Source organism: Solanum verrucosum, unplaced genomic scaffold (genome assembly GCF_900185275.1).
Source record: "Solanum verrucosum unplaced genomic scaffold, falcon-dt-bn FXZP01000284.1, whole genome shotgun sequence".
Taxonomy (NCBI): Eukaryota; Viridiplantae; Streptophyta; class Magnoliopsida; order Solanales; family Solanaceae; genus Solanum; species Solanum verrucosum.
The window spans coordinates 1,717,839-1,733,626 of NW_026019936.1; the positions used below are offsets into that span (position 1 = coordinate 1,717,839).

Here is a 15,788-nt window from a genome sequence, read left to right on the forward strand (position 1 = left end):
GGTTGTAAACTTTCAAGAATGGTCGTGTGGATTTTGAAAGGTTGCAACCTTTCGGAACTAGTTCCTCTTGGCTATAAAAACCAATAATTTTTCAGATTTTTTACTTACGAAATTTTTTGATTTCTACAACCAGTTCCTCTTGGCTATAAAAACCAATAATTTTTCAGATTTTTTACTTACGAAATTTTTTGATTTCTACTTCTTCTGCACAAATTATTTTCATGTACTTTACTGCTGTTGAGTGGCTCGCTGACACAAAAGTTTTGGGTATCAATACACTTGTAATCAGTGGTACTGTTTTAAACACAGATTGGCTAACATTTACACTGAGCATATTATTATTGTTAAACCTCTCTATTCCATAAAGATGGTGGTAAAGTCTACGTACATTTTTTTCCTTTTTGAGCATGTTATTGTTGTTAAACTACGCTACCCACAAAGTAGCGGTAAAGTCTACATTCATTTTTCCTTTTTTCAGAGCTCACTTGTGGAATTACACTGCATGTTATTTGTCACGACCCGAGCCTACACCCTGGACGTGGCCGGCACTCGAAGACCATTACTGGTCCCAAGCGAACCCTCATCCTGGCTGACTACAAGCGGAAAACTGATTCAAGCATACAAATCTTAAAAACTGAAATAAAAGTTCATAAAACTTAAATACAAACTTTAAGTCCAAAGAAAACTCTGTATAATAAAATATATACAACTCGCCATAAAAATGCAACTTTAGTCTTTAAAACATTTAATAAAATAAATGATACAAACTTCTCAACCATACTATCTATGAAGCCTCTAACTGATAAAGATGGAAGTCGGGACAAGACCCATGACATCCTAATAACTGATATAACTGAAAGGTAAATGAAATCCTCCGAAAGCAAGGAGGCTCACCATAGCTAACTCGAACTCTCGGATGTATCAACGAAGCTCCTGTTGATGATCCTGATATACCTGTGTCTGCATCATGAGAAGATGCAGGCCAAATGGCTCAGTACGTGGAATGTACGAGCATGTAAGAGGAATTCTAAAACATAAACATAAGCTTGAAACTTGATAGAAATGAAACGTACTTACCTCTTCTCAAACTTACTCAACTCAAGGAATACTCAAGGGTACTCAAAACTACTCAAACTTACTCAACTCAGAAGTACTCAAGGATAAGATACTCAACTCCGAGATTAGATACTCAACTCAAGGATATGATATTCGACTCAAAGATATGATATTCGACTCTAGATACTCAACTTTGAATACTCAACTAAATATGACTGAACTTATTTCAATATAAAGCAATTTAAAGCAAGTGCAATATAAAGAAACAAACTATTTAAAAACATGCTGTCAAATCTGTGTGTATGCAAGGATACAACATAACTCTGAAATGTATATAAAAATACAATAAACTGATGTATATAAAAATACAATAACTTCTGTGGGAGTTTCTCTAACCGACAACCATCACATAAGAGCTATAGTGATGATACAACGATCTACCTCACACTGCCAGCGCATCATATACTCGGCCAAAGGTATAGGACCTGAACTACTAATGGATCCACTAGTCTATTGTGAAAATGATTCATCTAAAAAGTATGACCCTTTTCTACCCATGATGGCTACATGGTTTATGGAGGCTGTGAGTTGTCTAAACTCTCCCCCATATCGGTGCTCAATACTACTCCCAAAAATATACTAGCTCTTATGTTTTAAAAACATACTTCTTTCTGCTGATTTGAGATAATTGCTCAAAAACTTAGCTCAAAGGCTATCTTGGAAATCTCAGTTTCCCTGCTTGCTTCATTTAAAAAGCTATTACTCTTTTCTGAAAACTAGCCCGAAGGCCCTTTGGAAATCTTAGTTTCCGTTCTTATTTAAATGTGAAAACATTTATAAACTCTTTCGGAATACTTAGTCCCCATATACTTTTGAAGAAAAGGACTTCAAACTTTACTCTTTACTCTTTACTGAACTCCAAACTTAAGTCTTAAAACAAAGTTAAAACGTTTGTAAAAGACTTCTTAAAATATGGTTCATACCGAATTATGGACATGAACTACTCAATGCAAGGTTTTCAATAACCATAGATAGAACTCAAATACTTGGAACTCAAGAACTTCAATGATATTACTAATTTCAAGAATGCTCAACTCAGAGGGTTCGTGCGGAATTATAAGCATGAACGACTCAACTCAAGGACTCAAAGATACTTCTCTTCTCAAGACTGCTCGACTTATAGGATTCATACGGAATTATGGGCATGAACAATTCAACTCAAAGACTTTATGGGTAACATGTAATAGCCCATGCTTAGAAATATAATCTCAAAGGGGATTATGAACTCAATACTCAAGACTTAGAACTTGAAGATACTACTCCTCTCAAAGATACTCAACTTCTGGAGTTCATGCGGAATTTATGGGCATGAACGACTTGACTCGTAAGTCTACATAACATTATAAAACTCATGTATGTGACTTTTCTCATTCTCTGACTTACTTCCTCAAAACTTAGTTCAAATCGATAGTTGATCTCAAAGGATTCACAATTGAACTCGAAGGCTTCCTTGAACTCTACTCTTAACTCTCTCTTGAATTTGAATTATGAATTCAAGAGTTATGATTCATGATATGAAGGATCTCAATAACAATATAACTATTCGATAATTAGGAATAGAACTTTTAAAAGAAACATGAATTCAAGAACTCTAAATTAACTTATCTCAAGAATACTCAAATCTAGGGAAAGTATCCTAGATTACTCTTTTACTGATCTGAAAGTAGATGTAGGGCGTGAGGACGAACTAGTCCAACACTATGATAGCCTTACATACCTAGAAGAACAATATTCTTGAAGAATCTTGAAGAAGAACTTGATTAGATGCCTTGAAACCCTAGCTTGAAGGTAAACAATCAAGAAAACCTTTCTTGAGATTCTCGAGTTAGTTTCTTGAAATCTCTATGGCCAAAAAATATGATTTTCATGAGTGAAGATGAAAATCTGATTGTTTTGAGCTTTTTATTTGTCAAGAAATTTGTTGATGGTTTTCTTGGAGGTAAAAAGACAAAAACGATTTTTTTCAATATATTCCCGTCGGCAAATACGTAACAGCACTGTATAGATTACTAAAATAGTCATAACTTTTTACTCAGAAATTGGATTGACGTGAAATTGTTGGGGTTGGAAAGTAGATTCAATTACCTTTAATTGGATAGGTTATGGCTCACGTAACTCTTAATATTCTAAGAGATATGGTCGTTTAAAGTTGACCTAAGCAGAATCTTACTTCAAAACTTAATGAAACTTCAAGAACACTTATCAAGAACTCATCAAGAACTCTAATCTTTAAATTTCAAGAGCGAAATTACGCTGAATAAATCATGATTGGTGTGTGGGTGAAATAACCCAACACTATGGAAGCTTACATACCTCTTAGGGATTAAACCCATGGCGAAAATCCGCAACAAGATGCAAGAATCTCGACGAACGCTTTCATCCTTCCTCTTTTCTGTTCTTCTTTTCTCTTCTTGAATTCTCAACTAAAACCCTAGGCGTATTTTAGGATTATAAAACTGAACCTAATAGGATTAGACCCTTAAAATATTACTAAAAATGAAATAAATCTGATTGGGTAAGGAAAAGACCAAACTACCCCTCTAAAACCCGGTTTTGACTTTCCTTAACTGGACAACCTAACTTCAAAAGGCCATATCTCTCTCATCCAAACTCGAAACTTAGCAAACTCGGCGGCGTTGGAAAGATAATTCAAAGGTATTTCCTACGGTATCTGGTAGCACACCTAACTCATCTTGAGCTAGGAGTTATGGTCGTTTGAAGTCGACTCAAAACTCATACTTAAGCATAACTTGCAAAATTTCAGATTTTGTTATTTCCAATTTAGTTCTTTTTCAAACTCAAGGTGCTACATCTAGTGAACTTAATACTTAAGAAATTTTAATTCCTCGGTAAAATCCTACTCACAACGAAGGATGGTTCAAGTCTTAGTTCAAAAAATTTTCTGGGTTGTTACATTATTGTTGTTAAACCTCTATCATACAAAGATAGCGGTAAAATCTGCGTGCATCCTTTTTCTCTTTAGACCTCACTTGTGTAATTATACCAAGTATGTTATTAATTGTTTGAGTTTTATTTTTTATTTTTCCTAGAGAAATGGAGCCAAGAGAAGCAATAGATGAATTGTTATTGAAATTGCATCTTTGTTTTGCTACAAACACAAAAATAGGAATAATAGGAAGTGGACCAAATGGAATATCAGCTGCTTATGCATTGGTAAAACTTGGTTATACAAATATCACTATTCTTGAGAAGTGTAATTTTGTTGGTGGCATGTGTGAATCAGTTGATATTGAAGGTATTTATGCTAATTACTCCTTTCGTTTCAATTTATGTTGTATACGTTCCTTTTTAGTTTGTTCGTAGAAAGACGTCTTGCTTTCTTATTTAGAGAGTCCGAGCAACATATATATTTTCTTATCATGGTATCAGAGTCATGCCTATTAAATTCTTATTTCACTCGATGTTGGCCCCTCATATTATATCGTCCATGGGCGTGTGGGGGTGTTGAATTGTCCCAAATAGGTGGGTGGAGGCAGTTTGTCCTCTTACACGATTCTTTTACACTCTTCGTCTGCTGGAATTGAGTTAGACCCAAGGTCCATTTTCTTATCAACATAAATTGGGAGGGGGGAAATTTATATATAAAGTATGTTGTCGCACTAAAAGATTTTACAGAATGATTTTAATTCTATACACTAACAATGTAAAGAATTTTTCCACTATCAATTTATTTGAACGTGTTGTACGTACACGTAGTCGTATCTTCAAGGTTACATTTAGCTACTTTTAGTTATCGTGGTAACGTCAGAATCAGTGTATAAGTTAAACTCTTAAACATACGTGTTACGAATCGAGGAAATATTTACGACTTGGGAGGACAAGTTATTGCTGCAAATAGTGCTCCAACAATATTTCATCTAGCAAGAGAAATCAGAGCTCACCTTGAAGCTCCAGGTTAGTTATTACTTATTACTCATGGAATTTGGCATAAAGCCCTGAAAGTTTTAAACCATTCTACTAAGATATGTTTCGGACTCTGCAAAATGTCGCCAGGTGCATATCAGATCCTCCAATAGTAGCACATTTTTGGAGAATCCGACAAGGGTGCAACAACATTTTGCAAAGTCCAAGTAACATATCTCCTAAGTAGTCCAAATAATTGCTGAGTCACGGGTAGTAAACCTTCCAATAATATTTAAAAGTACTAACTTTATTCCTATGAATTTTCCGAAACATTACTTGTTACTGGTCCCTTTGAGCAGTAAGCAACAGCGGAAGAATCAACATGAATAGCCTCGCGGAGGAGTTGTTCGGTAAAGTACAAACTATTGACTATTACACCACAGTCTTGAAGATAACTGGATTTGATTATATACCGATGGGTGGTTACTACTTTGGTGAGTTCATGGATGATCCAAAAGCCATCGGGAATCCAGTTGCAATGCAGAGAATTTACAATGACATGAACGTCTTCTTGTTCTGGTCTTATGGTAACTCGGTCGACATAATAGGATTAAAGGTCACTGAGCTCCTCATAAAAGTTGTTGAAAGTATGAGAGGCTTTGTTGAAAAAGTTGTTTTGCAACGAAAGTTCAAGTATTTCCCTCATGTTAACAGCCAAGGTACTCCTGAAAAGACTATGCGGAATTTTCATTCGAGTTTAAGTTTTATGCACTCACAATCATGAGTCACTTATAAGTCTATAGCTAAACTACTCTGAATCTTTATATAGTGTGTATAACTAATATCTTTTCATTTTAAGATTCGAACTATTATCGGACTATTGATTGTGTGTTTCGAAATTACACAATCCTACATGGTCAAATTCTGTAATAAAACTCAAATTTGGGTTTCATTTCAAGGGACATACTAGACTAAAAGTGTCCTGAATTGCGACCTCACCTAACTGATTCCTCTGAGCCTAAGATGCGGTCTCTACCCGGAGATATTCATCAATTGATGTTATTTGGTTGCACTCAGAGGCGAATCTAGGATTTTTCGAATATGGGTGCACCAAGAAAAATGTATTAAGTGGGAATTGATCCTTAGTCCTCAAAGTCAAAAGCTCAACATTTAACCATGTGGACCAACTAGACTTTTTATAGTATGTGTGCAAGAATATAATATTATACAAATGTTAGAAAATATATACATAAAATATCTAATTTTACGAGGAGACCACGGGTTGGGTGCCTTATTTTTTGCACCTAAATTCGCCACTGACTTGCACTATATATTTAGTTTACGACAACAAGATTCAAAAGTCTTCTTTACTTTCTTAAACTCCATGTCAAGTCAAAACCAGAAAAATAAATTGAAAATGAGGGAGTAGTTGATTTGTTGAGTTTAGTTGATCTGTTATCATGATTTTGGTCTAATCAATATTTTGTCAGAGACTATGTTAGGGTGTTTATCTAACTGCTATATAATGAATATATTGATTTTTTTGCTTTTGCAGAGGTTACTGCCACTGAAATCAGATTGTATCCTTGCTTCTAGGCAACTAGATGAATCTTCCGGGATCAAGAAGACCGCGAACCTTTGCCAGATGATTTGTGTTTTCTCCAGTTCACTTCTGGTTCAACTAGTGATCCTAAAGGGTTATGATTACTCATAGAGGAATGATCATTCATAATGTGAAGTTGATGCAGAGAAGATGCCGGGCCACAACGAGGACAATACTAGTGTTGGCTACCACAGTATCATGACATGGGACTTATTGGAGGACTTATCACTTGCCTAGTAAGTGGAGGTTGTGAAAAAAGTTAAAGATGATTTTTTGAATAACATAGGTTTCTCTAGAATGTCCTAGTATAGAAACTTATAAATTATCTTGAAGAAATATCTAGATATTCTAGAGTAGTTGTCTTAAGGAAATATCTAGATATTTTAGAGTAGTTGCTAGAAGATAAGTTCACTAGAACTTTCTAATAGATGTATCTAGAAGAGTTTCTAGAACCATCCCTTGACAAGTATAAATGTAACATCCGACAATTTGAAATAGCTTTGAAGAGGCTTAGGATTGGAAATTTTCATTTTTGGAAAGAATTTTAAAGTTTTGGAAATTTGGCTAAGTATGGAAAAGGTAAGTTTTTGGCCAACTTTGATCAGTCGTAACTTCTAGCTCATGATGAGTTAGAAGTATTTCCAGTTATGGTTGCATAGCCCTCGGAACGATCTTTCCAACGCCACCGAGTTTGCTCAATTCCGAGTCCGTATGAGCGAGTTATGGCCATTGAAAGTTGGGCAGTTGACAAGGAAATCCGTCCGGGAATCATTAAGGGCATTTTGGTCTTTTCCCTAGCCTTTTTTTTTGGTTATATAAATGTGTTAGGCTGATCATGTTGATCAGTTTTACCATTTTAAAAAGAAGTGAGAGTGAGGGTTTTGAGAGAAGAAGAAGAGAAGAAGAAGAGAAGAAGAGAAGAAGAGGAGATCAAGCAAGGAGATCATCGTGGATTTTTCGTCGGGGGTGATCCCTACCAAGGTATGTGAGCTTTTAGTGTTGGGTGATCCTTTCCCCCACATGCCAAACTCGTTTTATTTTCGAGAAAAGATGGATTGTGTTTGTTGAAGTTGTGAGTTGTTGTGGTTGAAGTTGTTAGAGTTGTTAAAGTTGTTAGTTGTTGAAATTATTGTTGGTATTGTTGTTGGTTGTGATGTTGAGATTCTTGATGATTTGGGACTTGTTTCCGGTTGGGGTTTTGAGTTGAAATCTATTGAATGTTAAGGAATTTCATGTTTCTAAGTGATTGGGGCTGGAACCCTTGAAGTTAGAGAGTTTAGAGTTGGAAAAATGAAGGAGAAAAGTCGGGCTTCTTACATGAAACAAGTCCGTGTCGCGGACTTGTTCCCTCTGTGAACAAAATCTGCTCCGCGTCGCGGACAGGACGCGGACTCCACTGTTTTCAGAATTTATTCTCAAAAATTTTCTTAAGTTTGGTTGTTCCAAATCATTCCTAAATCATTCCTAAACATCATGAGGTCCTTCCAAACACCAATCAAGTCCTTGAATCCATAATTCAATTCAAGTGAAGTTAGTTTCCGACTCAAGTGAAGTCAAGCTTAGAAATTAAGTAAGACCAAGCAAGTCTTTAAAGCTTTTCAAGAGTCTTCATTAAACGTTTTAACTTCATTCTAAGCCTCAAGTTCCAAGTTAAGTATAGAGTTTCAAGTCAAGCAAAGAGTATAGAGTTTCAAGCTAAGTAAAGAGTTTCAAGTTTCAAGTTTAGTAAAGAGTAAAGAGCATATAGTTTCAAGTCGAGTAAAGAGTATCGAGTTTCGAGTTAAGTCAAGAGTCAAGAGTTGAGTTCATTTCTCAAAAAGTAATTAGGGAACTAAGTATTTCCCAAGGAAGTTATAAGTGTTTTCACATCTAAGTTGAGAGGAAACAGAGATTTTCAAAAGAGTTTTGAGAAGTTTGAGCACTATCTCTTTTAAAAATAAAAGATGAGTTTTTCAAAAGAGTTTCTAAAATATGATTAGATATGACAAATCGAGTATGTCATCAATGTTTAAACAGTATGGTCTCTAGATATACCATCAATGTTTAAGCAGTATGAATATCCCGAGTCATCAATGATCATATAAAAAAAATATGGTTTTTATTTGTTCTTTTTAGAAAGAGTTTTCAAGTGCCTTCGGGCTAAGTTTTGAGTAATTATCTCAACTAAAGAAAGATGTGTTTAAAACACTTATGAGCTAAAGTATTTTTGGGAGTAGTCTTGAGCACCGAATTGGGGACACGAGTTCATATTAACTCAACTCTCCATAAGAACCATGTAGCCAAACATGGGATTTCTCGGATCATACTTTTTAGATGATCACGAAAGTTAAGCTAGTGGATCCATTAAGCAAAAGTTAAAGTAAGGTCCTATATCGATGGCAAGGTATAGGATGGTCCTTGGGCAACGTGAGGTAAAACGTTGTATCACCACTTAGTTTCATAGTGGTGGTTATCGGTTAGAGAAACTCCCATAGCAGTAAAAAGAGCTTGGTTCCTCGATAAGTTCTGCTTAGTATGGATGGGGGTATGGGACTTCATTCATGCATTGCACAAGTAGACTTTGAGAGGAAGCATGGTATTTTCATGATATTATAAATATGATTTTTACGTCATGTTTTAATAGTTTCAAAGGCTTTATATATTGCACGTGTCTCATTGCTTTATATTAAGTTCAGTTATTCTTGAGTTGTACAGAGCCAAGGTAAGTTCTCTTTTGTATCCCTTTTCAAGCTTAAGTTGTTTTTAGCGGTCCAGCTCGCATACTCGTACATTCCATGTACTGATGCCAGTTGGCCTGCATCGTTTTATGATGCAGACGCAGGTACCCAGGATCAGCATTCTGCACGCCGTTGATCCAGTGAGCACTCTAGAGTCAGGGGTGAGCCTCATTGCTTCCAGAGGGCTCAGTTATTTTGTTCTCTTAGTTTTGTTTATTAGGGTGTTGCGGGGTCTGTCCCAACATCCATCTAAGTATTTTAGAGGCTTCATAGACAGTCAGTCAGTTAGTTTTGAGAGTCTTATCTATGTATATATGTAAGTATTCTATTTTGAGACTCGAGTTGCCTTTATGGCCATATTTTATAAGTTAAGTTGTTTTGTAATATTGCATTGCACTGAGTTATTCTGTTGAGTAGGTTTCCGCTGAGTTAAGAAAGTCAGGCCAAGGGTTCGCTTGGGGCCAGCAACGGTCTCCGAGTGCCGGTCCCGCCCAGGGTGTAGGCTCGGGGCGTGACAATAAATAGGAGATAGCCTTGTACATTTGTATTAAAAGGAAAAATCAAAGCACTTAAAGAGTCTTCTTCCATTACAAAGTTCCTCTTTCCAAATTCTCTTTTTTACTTTCTAGCTTCCTCTTCTTCTTTAGTTGAATCTTCCGATCTTAGTTAACGATCTTGGGCTAGCAGAAGGTTTCCCGAGTATACTTTTCTTCTGCTATTCTCTACAGAGGTTCCGCGATACTCTTTTCTCCGACAACATTCATCAAGAACCCCTTTTTATGGCTGCATAGAATGAGCAAATACCGTGCTACATACTCATGGTGCTGGCCCGAACTTTGCATTTGAACTCCTCGTATGGAGACTAGAGTCTAACAAAGTGCAGAATCTCGATCTCTCCTCCATGACTTTTCTCATGGTTGCTACTGAACCAATAAGGGAAACAACTGTCAAATGGTTCATCGAGTTGACAAAAGATGGGGTTGTTAACCATTCCACAAAAACTTCTTCTCCTTCCATTTCAGCCCCTTTCTTTGCTAGTATGTCTGCCACCTGGTTGTGCCTGATCGTTAGGTGTTTTACTATTTGATGGGGTTCTTCTCCTTCCATGCCTATTTTATTTAAATAATAGCAGCAAGTAGGCAGCCTATCATGATGGCATAGCCACAAGAAGAATTTAATTTTGTTCGGGCATTGTTGATCCCATATCCATTTAAAGTTCTTGTTCCGCTGGTTTATCTTGGAAATCTTTGTTTTTGATGACGTGCTAAAGATATCGTTGTTAGTCAATGACCAGGAAGGTGTGTCTTTAGCTCTAATCGTTGTTGGTATGATGGTTCCCCTAATTTTTTGGTTGTACATACTTCCAAGCCTACTTCAATGTTTTTCCAGATTTTGCTTTTTCTCCTCTGAAAATATTCTGGCGATCGTATACAATTATTCTTAGCATAAATTCCTAATAAGGTCGCCACCCAAAGTGTTGTTGGATTTTAAAGGATTTTCCATGCTAGCTTACTCATTAGGGCCAGGTTCTTCCATTTACAATTTTGGAGACCTTGAGATTTGTCTAATGTTACGGTGTCCCAAGAAAGTAGATGTAGTTTTTTCTTAGAGTTAGTTGTTCCCCAAATAAAATTCCGTTGTATTTGGTCTATCCTATATATTGGTGATACTGGTCGGTAACTTGATAAGTTGCATTATGTGGGTTGGAATGTTGTTTAAACATGATTTGGCAAGGAATACCACTAGTCTTGAAAAGCTTTAGACTAACACATTTCCTGTTTTCTATCATGATTACAGGACTCAAAGTTGTGTACACTCAAAGTTGGAGGGCCTAGTTATGCGCTGAAGCCAAGTTAATGGTTATATATATTTATGTATTATGCTTACTTTAGAAAACCAAGGAGGTATAATTATTCATTTGTGGAAGAGACAAGGGTAATTTAGTCAAATACCCTCTTATGATTAATGTTACTAAATACTTTATTGTCAACAGTATTTTCTCATAACATCTTGTTTTGTTTTTTTAAGCAAATAGATTATTTAAAGTCAAAACAAATAAGTGTTTTTCATTACCTATTATTTTGTTGAATTTATTTAGTGAATAGACAAAGAAAAGGATCATCTTAAAATACTAAATGTTATAGACAGACAAAGTCACACAGAAAAGTCAAGAGTTATATTCAATTTTCCAACTGAATTAATAGTTAAAGATATAATCAATGTTCCATCAAGACAATTGGAGCTAGGACCACAAATTGCCTAGTTTTTATATCATTATTTTTCTTGACTGTGGAATTGACCTAGTCACTAGTCTAATTAATATCTTGCTAGTGGTAGGCGGAAGAAGTATCGGAAAGAGGTGATTAGACCGGTTATGACTTATACGTAGTTTTAGCTTACTGAGGACATGACCGTAGATAGGAGGTTGTGGCACACACATAGTAAGGTAGAAAGTTAACAGGTTAACGGTGTCCTCGCTTATCCTTCCATTATAGCAGTCCTAGCATTACTCTAGTAGTTTCTTGTCCTTCGATTTCTTTTACTATTTGATGTTTCTTATACTTCAATTTTTGTATTATTTAATTGTAGTTACTGGTCAAATTGATTTTTCATCTTCTCAATAGTACTTTTTCATGACTTCTTCACTTGTTTTATTTCTTTTTACGTTTTTCCTTACGCCAAGGGTCTAAAAAAACAACCCCTCTACCTCTAAAGTAGAGGTAAAATCTGCGTACGCTCTACCTTTATGTAACATCATTCAACTAGGAGCTAATTGCCTTGATATAAAAATTATTTTTCCCTTTATTGATATTATTAGTCATACATGCACCTAACATAGAAAAGTAGAAGTTGACTCTAAAGTCTTCATATATAGTTCATCATAAAACTCACACCACAAATTAACAAAACACAAATTAATTTTATTTTCTTGATTTGTTCAAACAAATCATATTTTCTCTTGCAATGTCTAATTATATTTCTTATTTTCTTGTAATATTTCTTCTTTTTTTCTTTCCATTACACAATTTAGCTCAAAATAATGGTAGAATAGCTACTAGTAGTTCTATTAGTGCAACAGATGAAAGTACCCCATGGCTTTCACCATCTAATGATTTTGCATTTGGTTTCAAAAAAATTGAAGAAAATAAAAATGAGTTCTTGCTTTGTATATGGTATGCAAAAATTCAAGAAACAACTATAGTTTGGCATGCTAATATAAGTAATTTAGTGCCACAAGGATCAAGATTGAATCTTGATTCTCAAAGAGGTTTAATACTTAGTGATCCTCAAGGGAATACTCTTTGGAGAAGTGATTTGGTTTTTGGTAATATTGATTATGGATTGATGAATGATAATGGGAAGAAATTCTAATGATCCATTGTGGGAAAGTTTTAGAAATCCAACTAATACTTTGTTGCCAAATCAAACATTGGAAAGAGGAAGCTTCCTTGTTTCTCAAAAGTCACAAGCTAATTTCACTCAAGGTATGTACGTGTTTGAATTGTCGTATCTATCATACATCGTATCCTCCCCAAACCCCACTTGTCAGATTACACCGAGTATGTTGTTGTACGTGTTGAATTATGTGACCAACTCATTTGATTGTTTGATTATATTTGGTCTCTAACATGATATCTATATTATGGGTTGAGAGTACGATTTTTGATGATTTAATTATATTATGTCTCGACAGGTAGATTTTATCTTCGGATGCTTGATAATGGGAATATGGTGCTTGTTACACAAAGTGTGCCTTCCAATATGGATTATGATGATGAGTACTATAACACTCAAACTTCAGATACAACAAATGCAACAAATTCAGGGGATAAGCTGGTTTTCGAAGAGAATGGGGTGATGTATGTATTGAAGCGAAACAATCAAAGGCAAATTCTTACTCCGCGATCCATTCCTCCAGCTTCGGACAATTATCATCGTGTGACACTTAACTTTGATGGAGTTCTTAGTCATTATTATCATTCAAGGATTTTGAATAGCAGTGGCTGGAATATTCTGTGGTCTCAACCGAATAATATATGCATCGAAATTGATGGAGACAAAGGACCTGGTTCTTGTGGTTACAACAATGTATGCAGTCTTGGTTCAAACAACAGACCAGTTTGTAACTGTCCTAAAGGATATTCGTTGGTTGATCCGAACGATGCTTATGGTGACTGCAAACCAGTTTTTTCTATAAGTTGTGATGAAGTTGGAAGGGGTTCACCTGAAGATTTATACAGTTTCATCACGATTCGTGATACTGATTGGCCGAAATCAGATTTTCAGCAAATTAGCCCTTCTACTGAACAAGACTGCCAAAATGCTTGTTTGAATGATTGTTTCTGTGTTGTTGCTATTTATAGAAGCAATAGTTGCTGGAAAAAGAAGCTTCCGTTATCGAATGGGAGAATAGACACCAATTTGAATTCAAAAGCTTTTATGAAAATAAGGAAAGATGGTGTTCCTCCTCTGAGTATTCCTGGCTTTCCAAATTCAGGATCTAGTCGAAGCAAGAATTGGCGAAATCTGTCTGTTGTGTTGTCCGCGCTGTTAGGCAGTTCTGTTTTGGTAAATATTCTTTTCATCAGTGTATTCTGTTGGGGATTCTTCCATATTTACAAAAAGAAAATGAAGATATTGCGCCCTACAAGTCATGTGGCAGACTCTATGTGTCATAGTTTTACATACAAAGAACTTGTAGAAGCCACAAAAGACTTCAAGGAAGAGCTAGGCAGGGGTGCATTTGGGATTGTTTACAAAGGGGTAATGCCTATCGGTTCAAGAAACGTAGTTGCTATAAAGAAGCTGGACAGAGTTGCTCATGAGGCAGAGAAGGAATTCATAACTGAAGTAAATGTGATTAGTCAGACTCATCACAAGAATTTGGTCCGTCTGCTTGGATATTGTAACGAGGGAGCTCATCGTTTGTTGGTCTACGAGTATATGAGTAATGGAACTCTTGCAAGTTTCATTTTTGGTGATCTGAAGCCTACTTGGAGTCAGAGGACAAATATCGTGATGGGGGTTGCAAGGGGACTTGCATACCTCCACGAAGAGTGCAGTACACAGATTATCCATTGTGATATAAAGCCTCAAAACATTCTCCTTGATGATCATCACGTTGCTCGAATATCAGATTTTGGATTGTCTAAACTGATGATGATTAACCAGAGTCGAACACTTACTAATATTAGAGGAACAAGAGGTTATGTTGCACCAGAATGGTTCAGGAATAGTCAAGTCACTGTTAAGGTAGACATTTACAGCTTTGGTGTACTACTACTAGAGATCATCACTTGTCGGAAAAACTATGAGAATGAGGAAAGCTATGGACCAGAGGCGATTCTTACAGATTGGGTTCTAGATTGCCTTCAAGAAGGAAAGTTGGAAGCTCTAGTGCAAAGTGATTTCGAGGCTTTGAATGACAAGAAGCAGCTCGAGAGGTTCGTGATGGTTGGTGTTTGGTGCATTCAAGAGGATCCGTCTACGAGGCCTACTATGAGGAAGGTCTGTCAAATGCTTGAAGGATCTGTTGAGGTGACATTTCCGCCATGTCCATATAATTTTAGCATTACTATTTAAGATCATAAGCCTCATTTAAGCGCGATTTACCTCCTCTGTATGTCCTTTTTCGTTCAAGTGTTCTTGTTATATGACTTGCTTTCATGTTTAAATTGTATGAATCAAGATACTGTCATCCTTATTATCAGTGTTCTTAGGTAGTTCTGTTTTTGTTAATTGCCTACTTCTTTTGAGTACTTTCTCTCGAGTTTCTGTTTGGGTCAGCAAGATTTCCTCAGGTTCCAAACTATTCAAATACTTTCAACGAGGCTAGGACGAGCAGAGCCACCGTTGAAAAAAGAGGTCGTGGACTACATGCTAGACGTTAGTTCGCATATATGGAGCGTAAGGAGAGCTAAGGCTAACTTTTTTCAGATTAATCTATGTTGTGAGTCCACTATTGGCTATTGGAAAATGGTTTGATCAAATATGTCATTGGAAGAATCCACTCACAACAATTCTAATCCATATACTCTTTGTTATATTAGTCCTTTACCCTGAATTGATTGTTCCTACATTCTTTACCTATTCTTGATTGGTATTTGGCACTATAGATTGAAACCAAGACAGTTTTTCCTTTAGTATCCCCATTAGTTTTTTGACCTTCAACTGATTTCCACCTAGACTCCCCACAAATCAAGCAAGATTCAGCTTTCGTATTATGTTTCCAAAATAACATACAATCATTCTCACAAGCATGTATCTTTTCATAATGAAGACCTAAATTTTTAATCACTTTTTTTGCTCCATAAAATGACTCTGGTAAAGTTTCACCAGAAGGAAGTGCTCGTTTAAATAACTTTAGTATGCTATCAACTGCTTTACCACTCAACCCATAAAGACACTTGATTTGGAACAGTTCCACAATTAGTGATAACTTGGAGAATGTCTCGCAACCAGGATAAAGTTGTTGTGCAGCATCCTCC

General features: G+C 36.0%; 2 protein-coding genes across 2 annotated transcripts; both read left to right on the top strand.

Annotated features, from left to right (window-relative positions):
• Positions 1–4,170: 4,170 nt before the first annotated feature.
• On the top strand, positions 4,171–6,576 carry LOC125835749 (uncharacterized). Its single transcript, XM_049514848.1, has 3 exons — positions 4,171–4,372; positions 5,340–5,699; positions 6,536–6,576. The coding sequence occupies exons 1-3, from the start codon at positions 4,171–4,173 to the stop codon at positions 6,574–6,576; spliced, it is 603 nt and encodes a 200-aa protein (XP_049370805.1).
• Positions 6,577–12,262: 5,686 nt separating this feature from the next.
• On the top strand, positions 12,263–14,883 carry LOC125835759 (G-type lectin S-receptor-like serine/threonine-protein kinase LECRK3). Its single transcript, XM_049514855.1, has 2 exons — positions 12,263–12,785; positions 12,995–14,883. The coding sequence occupies exons 1-2, from the start codon at positions 12,650–12,652 to the stop codon at positions 14,881–14,883; spliced, it is 2,025 nt and encodes a 674-aa protein (XP_049370812.1). The 5' UTR covers positions 12,263–12,649.
• Positions 14,884–15,788: the final 905 nt, after the last annotated feature.

What these genes read in the sequence shown, in the direction of transcription:
- LOC125835759 (XM_049514855.1), top strand. Translation starts at nt 12,650, where the DNA reads ATGATAATGGGAAGAAATTCTAATGATCCATTGTGGGAAAGTTTTAGA. An exon ending in ACAAGCTAATTTCACTCAAG is followed by an intron (nt 12,786 to 12,994) that starts GTATGTACGTGT and finishes ATGTCTCGACAG; the next exon opens with GTAGATTTTATCTTCGGATG.
- LOC125835749 (XM_049514848.1), top strand. Translation starts at nt 4,171, where the DNA reads ATGGAGCCAAGAGAAGCAATAGATGAATTGTTATTGAAATTGCATCTT. An exon ending in TGAATCAGTTGATATTGAAG is followed by an intron (nt 4,373 to 5,339) that starts GTATTTATGCTA and finishes CCCTTTGAGCAG; the next exon opens with TAAGCAACAGCGGAAGAATC. An exon ending in CCCTCATGTTAACAGCCAAG is followed by an intron (nt 5,700 to 6,535) that starts GTACTCCTGAAA and finishes TTGCTTTTGCAG; the next exon opens with AGGTTACTGCCACTGAAATC.